At 58.1% G+C, this 12,918-nt stretch overlaps 1 protein-coding gene across 1 annotated transcript; it reads left to right on the top strand.

The window, feature by feature from the left end:
• The first annotated feature begins 291 nt into the window (after window positions 1-291).
• Window positions 292-11,961, top strand: AMN (amnion associated transmembrane protein). The gene is made up of 12 exons (XM_004376704.1): window positions 292-334; window positions 1,175-1,293; window positions 1,412-1,456; window positions 9,346-9,433; window positions 9,851-10,062; window positions 10,164-10,301; window positions 10,602-10,710; window positions 10,810-10,889; window positions 11,074-11,251; window positions 11,341-11,530; window positions 11,686-11,788; window positions 11,875-11,961. Exons 1-12 carry the CDS (start codon window positions 292-294, stop codon window positions 11,959-11,961), a joined length of 1,392 nt encoding a protein of 463 aa, XP_004376761.1.
• Window positions 11,962-12,918: the final 957 nt, after the last annotated feature.

The following is a 12,918-nucleotide window of genomic DNA, read 5'->3' as shown; positions in this document are numbered from 1 at the left end:
AGGGTGGGGAGACCAGGTGCTGCTGTGGCCACAGCTGGAACAGAAAAGGGGGTGAGTCCAAAAGTTGTGCGTCCCCCACACACATTTCATGGGGCAACTCCGTTCCCTGCAAGGTCCTCAGGCGCTGCAGGTGTGTCGGGGAGGGAGCAAGACTAGAAGGTGCTTCCTGAGGGGCCCGGGCAGGTCTCCAGGTAAATGTATAACTGTCCCTGGCGGCCCCCACCCCACCCCTCCCGGTCACGTGGGCAGCGCGGGGCAAAGTCTCCTGATCAGCTTCGCGGGAGCAGCGAGATGGGCGCGCTGGGCCAGGTCGTGCTGTGGCTGCAGTTCTGCGGTAGGCCGGGCGCACTGCTGGGGACTGGGGAGGCAGCGGGCGGCCCCGGGCCCCGACAGACAGGGAGGCCGGCCAGGGACCCGCGATGAGTGGGCAGCGAAGGCTTGGGGGCCGCGAAACCCGGCCTGACCTCCCTCGGAGGGCGATACGCGGATACCCAGGGATGCAGGGGCTTAGCGGCGACTGCGCGCCGGAGTCCGGGCTGCTCCGCAGCCCGCCTCAGTTTCCCCTCCCGGGAATGCGCGGCAGCAGCTTACGTCGCCTCGCACCTGGGCTAGCGCGTGCGCGGTGGAACTTACCGGCTCCTTGGTGCCGCCCCTGCCCCGCCCCCAACGCCCCGGGAGCTTCAGAAACTGCAGCCGGGTCCCTCTCCCTCTCCCTGAAGCTCCCTCCCCATCGGAGCCCAGCTGGCCCACCCTGAGTCCCCAGCCCCTTGTCTCGCTGCCACCATCCCTCCAGCAGGCTCCTTCGCCCCTGCGGTTCCCCGACTTGGGATTTGCTTCCTGCCGCAGCTCTTCCTGCGCGGGTGAGCCTCCTCCAGGAAGCCTTCCGACTCCTAGGCTGGAGCACAGGCCACCCTTTCCCCATTCCCCAAGACTGTCATTGTCCTTGTCGGGCGGGGCGGGGAGCGATCCCGGCGGGCGTCCTGTAGGGCGGGAGTTTGCGAGGACTATGCGGGTCTGGTAGGAGTTCCTCAGAGCCCCGGCGGGCCCGTGGGGTCCGGCCTGATGTAGGCAGGTGGGGGGCTTGGGGCTGGGCAGCCGCGGGGACACCGGGCCCGGCCGGCCCAGACCAAGGGTGCTGCGGCCCCAGCGGGCACTCAACTGGCCGCCTCCCCAGCGCTGACCCGGGCCGCCTACAAACTCTGGCTCCCCAACACCGACTTCGACGACGCCTCCAACTGGAGCCAGAACCAGACGCCGTGCGCCGGCGCCGCCGTCGAGTTCCCGGCCCACAAGGTGCCTAGTGTCCCCATGGGGCCCTGGGCCGAGGCCTTGGCTCCTCTGCGTGTTCCGGGTGGGAGGGGGCCCAGGGGTCACCCTCCCCCTGCCTGCGTTGACGCCGCTCTTCCTGCAGATGGTGTCAGTCCTGGTGCAGGCACGTCACAGCGTCTCCGACCTGGTGAGGGCGGGGCTCGGCGGGGGATGGGGGCGGGGGTCGGCCCACCCGTGTCTCCCTTAAGCCCCTTCCTTGGCCTTGTGCCCCGTGACCCCGCCGGCATGGGGTCTGCAGGCCCCGGACCTGTGGCCTCTGAGGGGCGCTCCTGGGAGGTCAGGGAACCACACGCGGGGCGGGGGCAGGAGGGCTTGGTGCCAGGGTCCCAGCCGGCAGGGGGGTGGGGAAGCGCCTCCGGCCCCCTCTGCCTGTCTGCCTCTCCCCCCCCCCCCCCGCCATAGTCTGTCATCTATAAAGTTTGCACTCTCGGACTCACCACCCCCAGCCCCAGATAAAAAGTCTTTCTTTGTCCTGGTTGTCTGGAAGTCCGCCTTTAGAACCCTGGACGACCTTGTTTTCAAACTGCTTCACAGAACACTCGTGTTCCCTAGTACAATGGGAATTCTGAGGGGAAAAGGATTCCAAAACCACTTAAGTTTGGGAAATGCTGTCTACTGCGCTTGCCTGGAGCCTCACCATGCTTTAAAGGCTCTGATAAGGCCTGTGGGAAAGACGCCTTGATGTCTTGTTTACAGCAGGGCTCAGCGAACCGCGGCCAAATCCCGCTCGTGTGGCTGGTTTTACAGGTCTACACGGTTGGAAAAATTCAAAAGAACACTATTTCTTGGACGTGGCACATGAGTAGTACATGAAATTCAAATTTCCGCGTCCTTGGTGAAGTTTCACGGCACGCGGCCCCGTCCCTTCGTCACGTAGAGTGGTGGCCGTGGTCATGCCACAGATGGGTTCACTCCTCGCTCATGGGACCTCAGAGTTCACTGAAGGGACGCCCTGCCCAGAGCCTGCTGCGCCCTGCGCGGGGTCATTGCCTGTCACCTGCGGGCCTGCCAGCTTCGGTCGCACCTCAGTGAGGGTCGCTGGCTCTGAGCAAACGGCGGAGCGGGGGCGGGCTCGGGCTGTGGGTTCCGGGGCGGGGACCCTCACCGGGGGGCCACGGGAGTGTGAGGGTGAGGGGCGGCCCGGCCCAATCTGCCCAGACGCAGGCTCTGGGGCCCGCGGGCTTTGTTTTCCACTCCGAGGGCGCTCGGTTAACCGATGGTGTTAACCTTGGGAGTCTGAGCCCGCGCTGGGCAGGGCTGGGGGGCATGGGTGTCACCGTGAGGAGCAGGGAGCTGACACCCTGCCCCACCCGCGAGCTGGCCAGAAGGAGGCTGGGTGCCTGGGCCTCGGGTCCGGGGTCAGGACGCCTTCCCTCCCGTGTCCATCCCGGACTGACAAGGAAGGGCGGCGAGGCTGCGGAGGGGGCACCCGGTAAGGCAGCGGCTGGACCCTGCGGCCTCACCCCCAAAGCCGACACGTTACCATGGCAACCAGGCCCGATAGGGAGTGAGTGTGAGAGAGAAGCTCAGTAACCTGGTGGGGGCCCCGCGGCAAAAGCGCTGCGGAGAACCAGTGGGGTGGCTGGGTGCCGAGCCTGCCGGCCCCTCTGGGCCGATTTCGTTACTGTGGTTATTGTCCCCTTTGGAAGAGTCCAGGCAGCATTCATTCATTCATTCATTCCAAATACATTTCTGGGGTCCCTCCAGCCTGACCTTTTCGACCATTCCCCGCCGCCCAGAGGGTCCCCTTCCTCTCTCTGTGGGGCCTTGGGGCTCCCGCGGATGGCTTGCTCCGGGCGTACTTGGGCACGGCCGCGGGGGGGCGCCCTCTTCACCCTTCAGGCTCAGGTGTGGGAACTGCCCAGGGGCGGGGTGCGGGGGCAGCCGAATCCACCCAGCGCTACCCCGGGCGCTCCCCACCCAGCTGGACCGGACGGGGTCCCCGCCTGCACCATCCCCATCTCTGGGCTTGGTCCAGCGCCTGGATGCTGCTGGAAGCGACATCGGTATTCTCGTAGCATTTCTCTGGTTTGGCGCTTCTCTGGTTGGGGCTTTCCTTCCTTTGCCTGGCGTTCCGGGTTTGCGGGATCTCAGATTTTCTCTTCATCAATCGTTGTTGGCTTGAGACACTGCAAGTCTCCTCTCTGGGCACCCTTCGCTGACCGTTTTAATCTTATCATTAGTTGCCAATTCCGACTCATGGCTCTCCCACCTGTTAGAGTAGAACTACTCCATAGGGTTTCCTTGGCTGTGATCTCTACGGAAGCAGATGGCCAGGCCTTTTCTTCTTCAGTACCGCTGGGTGGGTTCAAACCCTCAACCTTCATGTTAGCAGCGGAGGGCAAGCCCTTTGCACCACCCAGGGACCCTCATTTTAATCTAGCTGATGCAAATCCATTGCCTTTAACTGTGCTTTTCGGTGTTTTGACTAGGACTCTCTTCCCTGCTCCCTGGTCACAAAGTAATGGATTATATTTTGCCTCAATTAACGTCCCGATTCTGCCCTCTGGGACACATCTTTGAGTGTGGCACTAGCTAGACAACAGCTTTATTTTGCTCCTGAGAGAGAGCCACATGACCAATGTCCTCCGCCAAATGAGCCAGCCTTGTCCTCTGATTCATGTCCACCAGGTGCCTGGTGGGTCTCCCCGATCATTCTCATGCCAACACCATGCTGTTTTCTTGCTGAGGCTCTTGGGGCAACTAGCCCACCTTTACTTTTCTGTTACAAGTTTCACTGGCACTTTCGTGGACCTGATTGTCGCAGAGAAAGTGCAGAATAGGTTTAACCTGTTGCCGAGGTGATTCTGACTCATAGAGACTCTATAGGACAGAGGAGAACTGCCCCAGAGGGTTTCCAAGGCTGTAATCCTTACAGAAGCAGACTGCTACATCTTTCTTCCATGGAGCGGCTGGTGGGCTCAAACCTCTGACCTTTTGGTTAGCAGCTGGGCTCTTAACCACTGCACCACCAGGGCTACTTAGAATAGGTTTATCAGGTAACAATAACAAGCAAAACCCTGAACTTTTGATTGGGAATGAATGACAGCTTTATAATATCAGGCCATCCACCAAGGGCATGGACTGTCCCTCCAAATATTTCAGATCATCCTTGTCCTTTACTAGAGTTTCAAAATGTTCCCCATAAAGACATTGTATGCTGTTGTTAGGTGCCGTCCAGTCGGTTCCAACTCATAGTGACCCTATGAACAACAGAACAAAACACTGCCCCGTCCTGTGCCAGCCTCACAATTTTTGCTATGTTTGTCAATCTATCTTGTTGAGGGTCTTCCTCTTCTTTAATGACCCTCTACTCTACCAAGCATGATGTCTTTCTCCAGGGACTGGTCCCTCCTGATAACATCTCCAAAGTACACGAGATGAAGCCTCGCCATTCTCACTTCCAAGGAGTACTCTGGCTGTACTTCCTCCAAGACAGACTTGTTTTCTCTTCTGGCAGCCCATGGTATATTCAATATTCTTCACCAACACCATAATTCTAAACGCATCAATTCTTCTTCAGTCTTTCTTATTCATTGTTCAGCTTTCCTATGCATAGGAGGCAATTGCAAATACCATGGCTTGGGGTCAGGTGCACCTTAGTCCTCAAACTGACATCTTTGCTTTTTAACAGTTTAAAGAGGTTTTTTGCAGCAGATTTGCCCAATGCACTATGTCATTTGATATCTTGACTGCTGCTTCCGTGGGTGTTGATTGTGGCTCCAAGTTAAATGAAATCCTTGAAAGAGAGCGTATAGTATTGGTTAATTTGTAAATATTTTACAGGTTTGGTTGCTATTTTGAATGGTGCTCTAATTAAAGAAAAATTCTCTTGTTGTTGTTGTTAGGTGCTGTCAAGTAGATTCCAACTCATAGCGACCCCGTGTACAACAAAATGAAACGCTGCCCAGTCCTGCACCATCCTCACAATCGTTATGTTTGAGCCCATTGTTGCAGCCACTGTGTCAATCCATCTCGTTGAGGGTCTTCCTCTTTTTAGCTGACCCTGCTGGTATTTGAAACGCTGGTCACAAAGCTTCCAGTATCACAGCAACCCGCAAGCCACCCCAGTACAACAAACTCACAGATGCGTGTTGGTATATTCTCTAGTTGGTTATTGTTTCAAATAATGACAGTTGTTCCCTCTTCCCTCCAGTCAACTCCTTTGATCTGTTTTTCTTTCCTGTAGCATTGGCCAGGGTTTCTATGTTCAACAGAAGTGATAAAAGTGGGCATCCTTGTTTTGTTCCAATGCTAAAAAGAAGGCATTTCAAGTTTCTCCATTGAGTGTAATATTTGCTGTAGGTTTTTGGTACATAAACCCCCTACCCACCCACCCTCCCCCCGAAAAAATTACTGTCAAGTCAGTTTCGACTCATAGCGACCCTATAGGACAGAGTAGAAATGCCTCATAGGGTTTCCAAGGCTATAAATCTTTACAGAAGCAGACTGCCACATCTTTCTCCCACCGAGCGGCTGGTGGGTTCAAACCGCCAACCTTTCAGTTAACCACCAAGCGCTTTGACCACTGCATGACCAGGGCTCCTTTCTGGTATATAAATTTGATCAAATCAGGGAAATTCTATTCTTGTTGCTAGTCTGTTAGCAGCTTTAAAAAAGTTATAAGTTGTTGAACTTTATCAACATCCTTATCTATGTTGATTGAGGTGTGATTTTCCTCCTGCAGCCTATTAATGAGGTTTTCTGAGGTTGAACTACCTTTGTAAGGCTGATGTCTTCCTGGCACCTTCCTATGGGTTATAAAACACGCTACTTCTTCAAGACACTTGACTTCCCTCTGCCATAATATACCAATTTTGCGGTCACAAGACTCTCTACTGCTATCTTCTGGAACATCATTATATATATGGCCTAGAGATGAGGGGCCCTGGTGGTACAGTGGTTAAGAGTTTGGCTGCTAACCAAAAGGTTGGCAGTTCGAATCCCCCAGCCGCTCCTTGGAAACCCTATGGGGCAGTTCTACTGTGTCTTATAGGGTTGCTGTGAGTCGGAATTGACTCAATGGCAACGGGTTTTGTTTTTAGAGGTAATGATGCTCCACCCTCCATCTCTGCATTCTTGGGACATGACCTCTACTTGATTGCCACATCTTTTTTAATACACTATTACATCTAGTTATCTAATATTTTATTTAGAATATTTGTACCTGCATTTTTAAGTAGAATGGGACTATAAATTTTCTTGTCTTGTATTATCCTTCATCTGATTTTGGAATCAAGATTACACCGACCTCATAAAACAGGCCGACAATTTTCCTTCTTCTTCTGTTTTCTGGAACAACTCATGTAAAAAGAAATGAGTTGTCCCTTGAGAGTTTAGTAGACCAGAACTGTTAAACCATTTGGACTGGGGTTTTTAGGAATAGGAAGCGTTTGACTATCATATATATTTCTTTAATGTTTACTCATCTATCCAAATTCCCTATTGCTTCTTGTGTCAAGTTTAACATTTTGAATTTTTCTAGAAATTGATATATTTCATAAAAACAAAACAAACCTACCCGTTACAACTGAGTTGATTCTGACTTATAGCAACCCTATAGGACACAGTAAAACTGCCCCATAGGGTTTCCAAGGAGCAGTTGGTGGATTCGAACTGCTGACCTTTTGGTTAGCAGCCAGGCTCTTAACCACTAAGCCACCAGGGCTCCATATCTCATCCAGGTTTATCAAACTTGGAGCCCCTGGGTGGGTTTGAACCACCAGTCTTTCAGTTAGCAGCTGAATGTTTAACCATTATACCACCAAGGCTCCTTTCAAATTTGGTAGTGCTATGGATTTCTTAAGTGAGCCCTGGTGGTGCAGTGGTTGAAGCACTTGGCTGCTAACCGAAAGATTGGTGGTTCAAACCCACCAGCCACTCTGGGAGAAAGATGTGACATTTACAGCCTTGGAAACCCTATGGGGGCAGTTTTGCTCTGTCCTATAGGGTTGCTATGAGTTAAAATGGACTTAATGGCAGGTTTTTTTTTTTTTTTTAATTGATTTCTTAAACTTTTCAATGTCTCTGTCTTCCCTCTAACAAGCAGGTTCTTTAGTGTACCCCCATGTCCCTTTGGTCTCCCCTCTTCCAATTCCATCACACTTTAGCCCTAGATTTTCAAAATGACAACAATAAGCTTTGCCTAGGTTTTCTATCCCCCTTACCTCCCATGGAGCCCTGGTGGTGCAGCGATTAAGAACTCGGCTGCTAACCAGAAGATCGGTGGTTTGAACCTACCAGCCCCTCTGTGGGAGAAAGATGTGACAGTCTGCTTCCATTTACAGACTTGGAAACCCTATGGGGCAGCTCTACTGTGTCCTGTAGGGTCACTAGGAGTCGGAATTGACTGGACGGCAATGGGTTTTTTTGGTTTACCTACCATATCTCTTCGTAGCTTCTGGATTTCTCTCCCTTCTCACGTCACACGCGTGTTTTCTGGGTAGGTCTTTGTGTGGCAATTGTTCTTGTGTAGCTATGCCTTCCTTTTTGGCCTGAGGAAATTTTATTATACCCTCATATTTGACTGACAGTTTGGCTGGATATAAAATTCTAGATTGAACATTTTTTCCTTTATATTTAAAATAGGACTCTGTTGTCTTTTTGCATGCATTGTTGTTGAGAAATCGGAATCTGATTTTGTTGTCCTCCCTGGGTAATCTGTTCTTTCTTCCTGGCGTTTTTAGAATGTTCTCTTTGTCTTTGATAGTCATAAACTTACTGTCTAGGTGTGGATTGTCTTTATTTCCTCCGTTTGACACTCAGCAAGACCCTTCAGGTGAGGTTTCCCAACTTTCTTGAAATCTGGAAAATTCATCTTCATCTTTTTCCCCAAATATTTCCTCTTCTCCCCACCCCTCATTCTGAGACTTTGGTATCTGAATTCTGGCACTTCTGTCGGTCCTCCTGTTGTCATCTCTCATGGTTTCTGTCTCCTAGTCCTTTCCTGCTGTCTTCTGGGGAGCTTCTTGATGTGAACACTCACCTCACTAGGTGTTTCTCAGCCCCTGATGGCCTTCTACCTATTGTGCACTTGCTTTTGACTATCATTCACATTTTTTTCTATTTTCCCCTTTATGTCTTTAAAAAAAACAATATCCTGTTCTTGTCTCACACTGCTAACCCCTCCCTCCTGAGATATAGAGCTTTTTGTGCATTCCTGCTTCTGTCGGCAGCCCCACCTCGGTGGCATCTGGGGGTGGAGAGGTCTCAAGTTTTTGGGTGCCTGGGGAAGGGCTGACAAACAGTCCTGTCCCTGTGGGTTGGCCTTGGGTGGACAGTCCCTGACAATGCAGGGTCCATCACCGAGCAGCCCAGGCGTCACCTTGGGCCCCGACCCTGAAGGAGAAGCACCGTGGAGGAGTGTCAGTGGTCCTGGGGTGGAAGGGGAGGGGTGGGGGAGTCAGGGGGTGGCTGCTCAGTCCCCCCCACCCGGAAGTCTAAGCCTTGTGCTTCATGTACCCTCTTACAGCTGAGGCCTGGGCTGTGGCCTGGTTTCTGTGAGGAAGGGGCTTCCGCAGTGCGGCCCAGGCCTAGGGGGAGGCAGGGTGGACTTCAAGGCTCCTCTCTGTCACCTCTGGCAGCCCCCTCCTCTAACACAGTTCAGCGCGCCTTTAGCCTCCCCAGAGCATTCTCAGGGTTTTAAAACTGAGCTCCTGGAACCCATAACGCCTTCGCTTCTACAGTTTCGAAGGAGGGGGATGGGGTAGGGTAACTTCCCGGCAGGTGTCACCCCCTGTCCCAAACCCTCAGCGGTTCACAGGGTCTGGGGCAGTCCACGCCCTGAGCTGTTCTTCCTCCAGGCCCCGCCCCCCCAGCACCCTTCCCGTTTCTAGATCCTACTCTCCCTGCTGGCTGTGTCCTGCCCTGCCTCACCCTGGCCCCGCCTCACCCTGGTCTTCCCCGTGGTCACCTGGATTCTGCTGCCCGGGGACCCAGGAGCGGGGTGGACGCGGGCGGGACCTCCTGGGGCCACTCGGCCACCGCGTGGCACCGCCTCAGCCTGAGCCTCTGCAGCTCCTGCCGCTGGACGGGGAACTCATCCTGGCCTCTGGAGTGGCATTCAGCGCATCAGTCACCACCTGGGACCCGAACTGTAGCGCAGGTGAGGCCAGGGGGCAGCGGGCCGGACGTCAGGGAAAGGGAAAGGCATGGAGAGGGCGTGGTCATGGGCGGGGCAAGGGGCACTGCGGAGAGCGTGGTGAGAGGATGAGGCACGGGGGAGGGCGTGGTCAGGATGGGGGCAAGGCCACGGGCAGGGGCGGGGCACGGAGGGAGGGTGTGACGGGGGCAGGGTTTGCTGGAAGGGCTTGTCCCGGGACGCGGCTCTTCAGGGGAACGTGTCCCGCGGCAGAGCTTGAGGGGTAGGGCTTGTCTTCACCGGGACTTCCTTGAGGGCGTGTTTGGGGCAGGGCTTGGAAGGAGGGCGGGTTCAGGCACCCGGGCTTCCAGGAGGAGGTGTCTGGGGCAGATCTCGACCCGAGAGCGCGTCCCACGCGGGCTCAGGAATGTGCCCCATCAGGCTCCCCCGCGCTCTTCCGCGACCCCGACCGCTTCTTGTGGCACGACCCGAGCCTGTGGCACTCCGAGGACGCGGTGAGCGGTCTCTTCTCCGTGGACGCCGAGCGCGTGCCCTGCCGACACGACGACGTCGTCTTCCCGCCGGCCACTTCCTTCCGCGTGGGGCTGGGCCCCGGTGTCCGAACTGTGCGCAGTGTGTCAGCCCTGGGCCAGGTGAGGTGGGGTCCCTGGGGTGCCCTCCGTCCCCGCGGTCCGGGCGCGTGGGCTCCGACACTCTAACGCGTCTCCTCCTGGGCGGGGTCCGGGCCCTGCAGACGTTCACGCGCGACGACGACCTGGCTGCCTTCCTGGCGTCCCGCGCCGGCCGCCTGCGCTTCCACGGGCCAGGCGCGCTGCATGTAGTCCCCGAGGCCTGCGCCGACCCGTCGGGCTGCGTCTGTGGCAACGACGAGGTCAGCGGGGGTGGGCTGCGGGCGCGGCGAGGCACTGGGGGGAATGGCGGGAAGGCCAGGACGGAGAAAGGCGGGAGGCTAGACTCTCCGGTCAGCGGCCGCCAACCCTGCAGTCCCGGTCAGCGACCCCTCAGTTCGGGCTGCTCTGGTCAGACCCGCCCCCTCCCGTCGGCCCGCCGCCCCGCGTCGGCCCGCCGACCCATCCTCTTCCTCGATGACCCGCTCCTCCCCACTGACCCCCGCCGACCGGCCCCCTCCCGCCGACCAGCCCCTCTATTCGCTAACCTGCCCTCTCCGCAGGAGCTGCCATGGATCTGCGCAGCCCTGCTCCAGCCCCTGGGTGGCCGCTGCCCCGCTGTCGCCTGCCGCGACGCTCTCCAGCCTGAGGGCCAGTGCTGCGACCTGTGCGGTGAGCGCCCTGCCTCACGCGGTCTGCTCTGCGAGGACCGCCGGGGTCTTCCGCCCGCCTGTCCCCCTGCGGCCGCGCTGAGCCTGCCCTCTCGCGCAGGAGCGATAATTTCGCTGACCCACGGCGCCGCCTTTGATCTGGAGCAGTACCGGGCGCGGCTGCTGCGCACCTTCCTCCTGGTAACCGCGCCCCCACTGGCCCCATTGCAGCCCCACCGGGCACAGGGGTGCGCGGTCCCTCGGCAGGGACCCTGGGGCCACACTTGCCACTCTGCGCCCCCCGGTCCACCATTTGCCCCTGTTCCCAGCGTCCCTGCGGGTCCGAGGAGGAGTTCCCGTGCCAACGCTGCCCCCTCTCCGCCAGCCCGAGTATCAGAGACTGCAGGTGGCCGTGTCCAAGGTGCGGCGCACGCAACGGGTCCGGGAGGCAGCGGGTCCGGGGCCTGACACGGAGATCCAGGTAGTGCTGGCGGAGGCCGAGCCCGGGGCAGGCGGCGCCACGCGGCTGGCCCAAGACATCCTGGCCGACATCGCCGAGAACGGTGACTGCCGCCACCCCTGCCCTTTGCAGGCCCTGCCCCGGCCCCCGCGCGGGCCCGGCGGGGACACTGAAGTGCCCCCTGCGTTCCAGGAGAGGCCCTCGGCATCCTGTCAGCGACTGTCCGCGAGTCGGGCTCGCCCGTCATGGGTGGCTCCGCGGCGGGGCTGGACGGGCCGGGACACCGCGCGGCGATTCCAGGCGTCGTCGTGGCCGCGCTGCTCTTGGCGGTGCTCTTAGCGGTGTTCCTGGTGGTCCTGCTGCGCCGGGCGAGGAGGCTCAGGTATGCGGGGACGGTGGCGGGTGGGGGGGGGTACGGGGGGGGGGGGAGGAGGCTTAGCTACGCCGGGAGTGAGGGGCGGGCCGGCTCAGGTGCGCTTGGTGGGTGGGAAGGGTTACCGCCCCGCGGGGCTCACCCCGCGCCCCTTATTTCTCCAGGTGGAGTCGCGGGGAGGATGCGGCACCCGCGCCGACCGGGCCCCCCCTGGGTTTCGACAACCCGGTGTTCGACTCGGCAGGCTTCGCGGACTCCAAGCAGAGGGTGACACAGCATCGGGGAGGTGGGGGTGGGTTGGGCTGGGTCTCCCGGACAGGGCTCCGCACCACTGACTCCGTGTTCCCCTCCAGGCCCCCGCCCCGCAGCCGGACGCCGGGAGCACCAGCCGCAGTTACTTTATCAACCCGCTGTTTGCCGGCCAAGAGGCGGAGGCCTGAGTGAGCCACGTTTCACATGCCCCCTGCCCGCCTGGCCCCGGGACCTGCGGATGCCTTCTCCCCCTTCGATTCCCCCATCCCATACCCCAGCTGGAGACCAAGGTCGGGGTGGCCTTGTCCAATAAAGGGGTTTCCTGCACCTGCTGTCAGCCTTGGACACAACCTTCCCTGCTTCTCCCCCACCCCACAGGTCACACTGCAACCCAGAGGGCTGGGGGTGGCAGGGGCTGGCTGACCAGTGGGCCGCCCGAGGCTTCCTATGTGCCCAGTGGAACCCAGAACTGGGGGTAGGGTGGTGAGCTGGCCCCAAGAGAGCAGAGCCTGGTGGGAGAAGCTGCCCCAGTCCCCAGGGGCCTGGAGGTGGTGCAATGGGGGAGACAGGTACTGGGTGGGGGTGGGAAAAAAGCAGGCACCCTAGCCCTTTCATGCCAGGCCCCTCAACCACTGCACTCTCAACCAGGCCACGCAGCTAGGATCCCAACAGACTGGCCAGGTGGACTGGGACATGCTTGGGCAGGCCCAGCCCTCTGGGCCCAGGGTGCTGTCCTGGGGGGCAGGGCAGTCTACCCCCTACTCGGGGTGGGGCTAGGGCTGCCCAGATGGCAGCTCGGGAGTGTCTGAGCTGAGGGAGGGATGGTCATCCTAGGAGTGGGTGGGCAGCTCCGGCATCCGTCATGCAGTGAGGCCCCACCCCCCACAGGGTGGTGCTCATCCAGGCAGTGGGTCCTAACTGGGCCAGTGATTCACGCTCATGCGTGTGGGCAGGTGTATACAGATAGGTGCACGGTGCCCAGTGCAAGGGTCCCCCACGTCCGGGGTACCCATTCCCCCTGCTTCTGACATTTGGGTCAGTTTTGTCGGCTCCCCACGAAGACTCCCACAGCCCTGTCGTGGCCTTGGCCCTTTCTGCACCTGGTAGTCTGCTGTGTTCCACAGGGTTTTCCGGCACGTGAACGC

Source organism: Trichechus manatus, unplaced genomic scaffold (genome assembly GCF_000243295.1).
Source record: "Trichechus manatus latirostris isolate Lorelei unplaced genomic scaffold, TriManLat1.0 scaffold00045, whole genome shotgun sequence".
NCBI classification, from domain to species: domain Eukaryota; kingdom Metazoa; phylum Chordata; class Mammalia; order Sirenia; family Trichechidae; genus Trichechus; species Trichechus manatus.
The sequence above is the reverse complement of the archived record's forward strand: the minus strand, read 5'-3'. Positions and strand labels throughout refer to the sequence as shown.

Coding starts and splice junctions, on each gene's coding strand:
- AMN (XM_004376704.1), top strand. CDS start 292: ATGGGCGCGCTGGGCCAGGTCGTGCTGTGGCTGCAGTTCTGCG. Junction 1,457..9,345: donor GTCACAGCGTCTCCGACCTG/GTGAGGGCGGGG, acceptor GAGCCTCTGCAG/CTCCTGCCGCTGGACGGGGA. Junction 9,434..9,850: donor GGACCCGAACTGTAGCGCAG/GTGAGGCCAGGG, acceptor GTGCCCCATCAG/GCTCCCCCGCGCTCTTCCGC.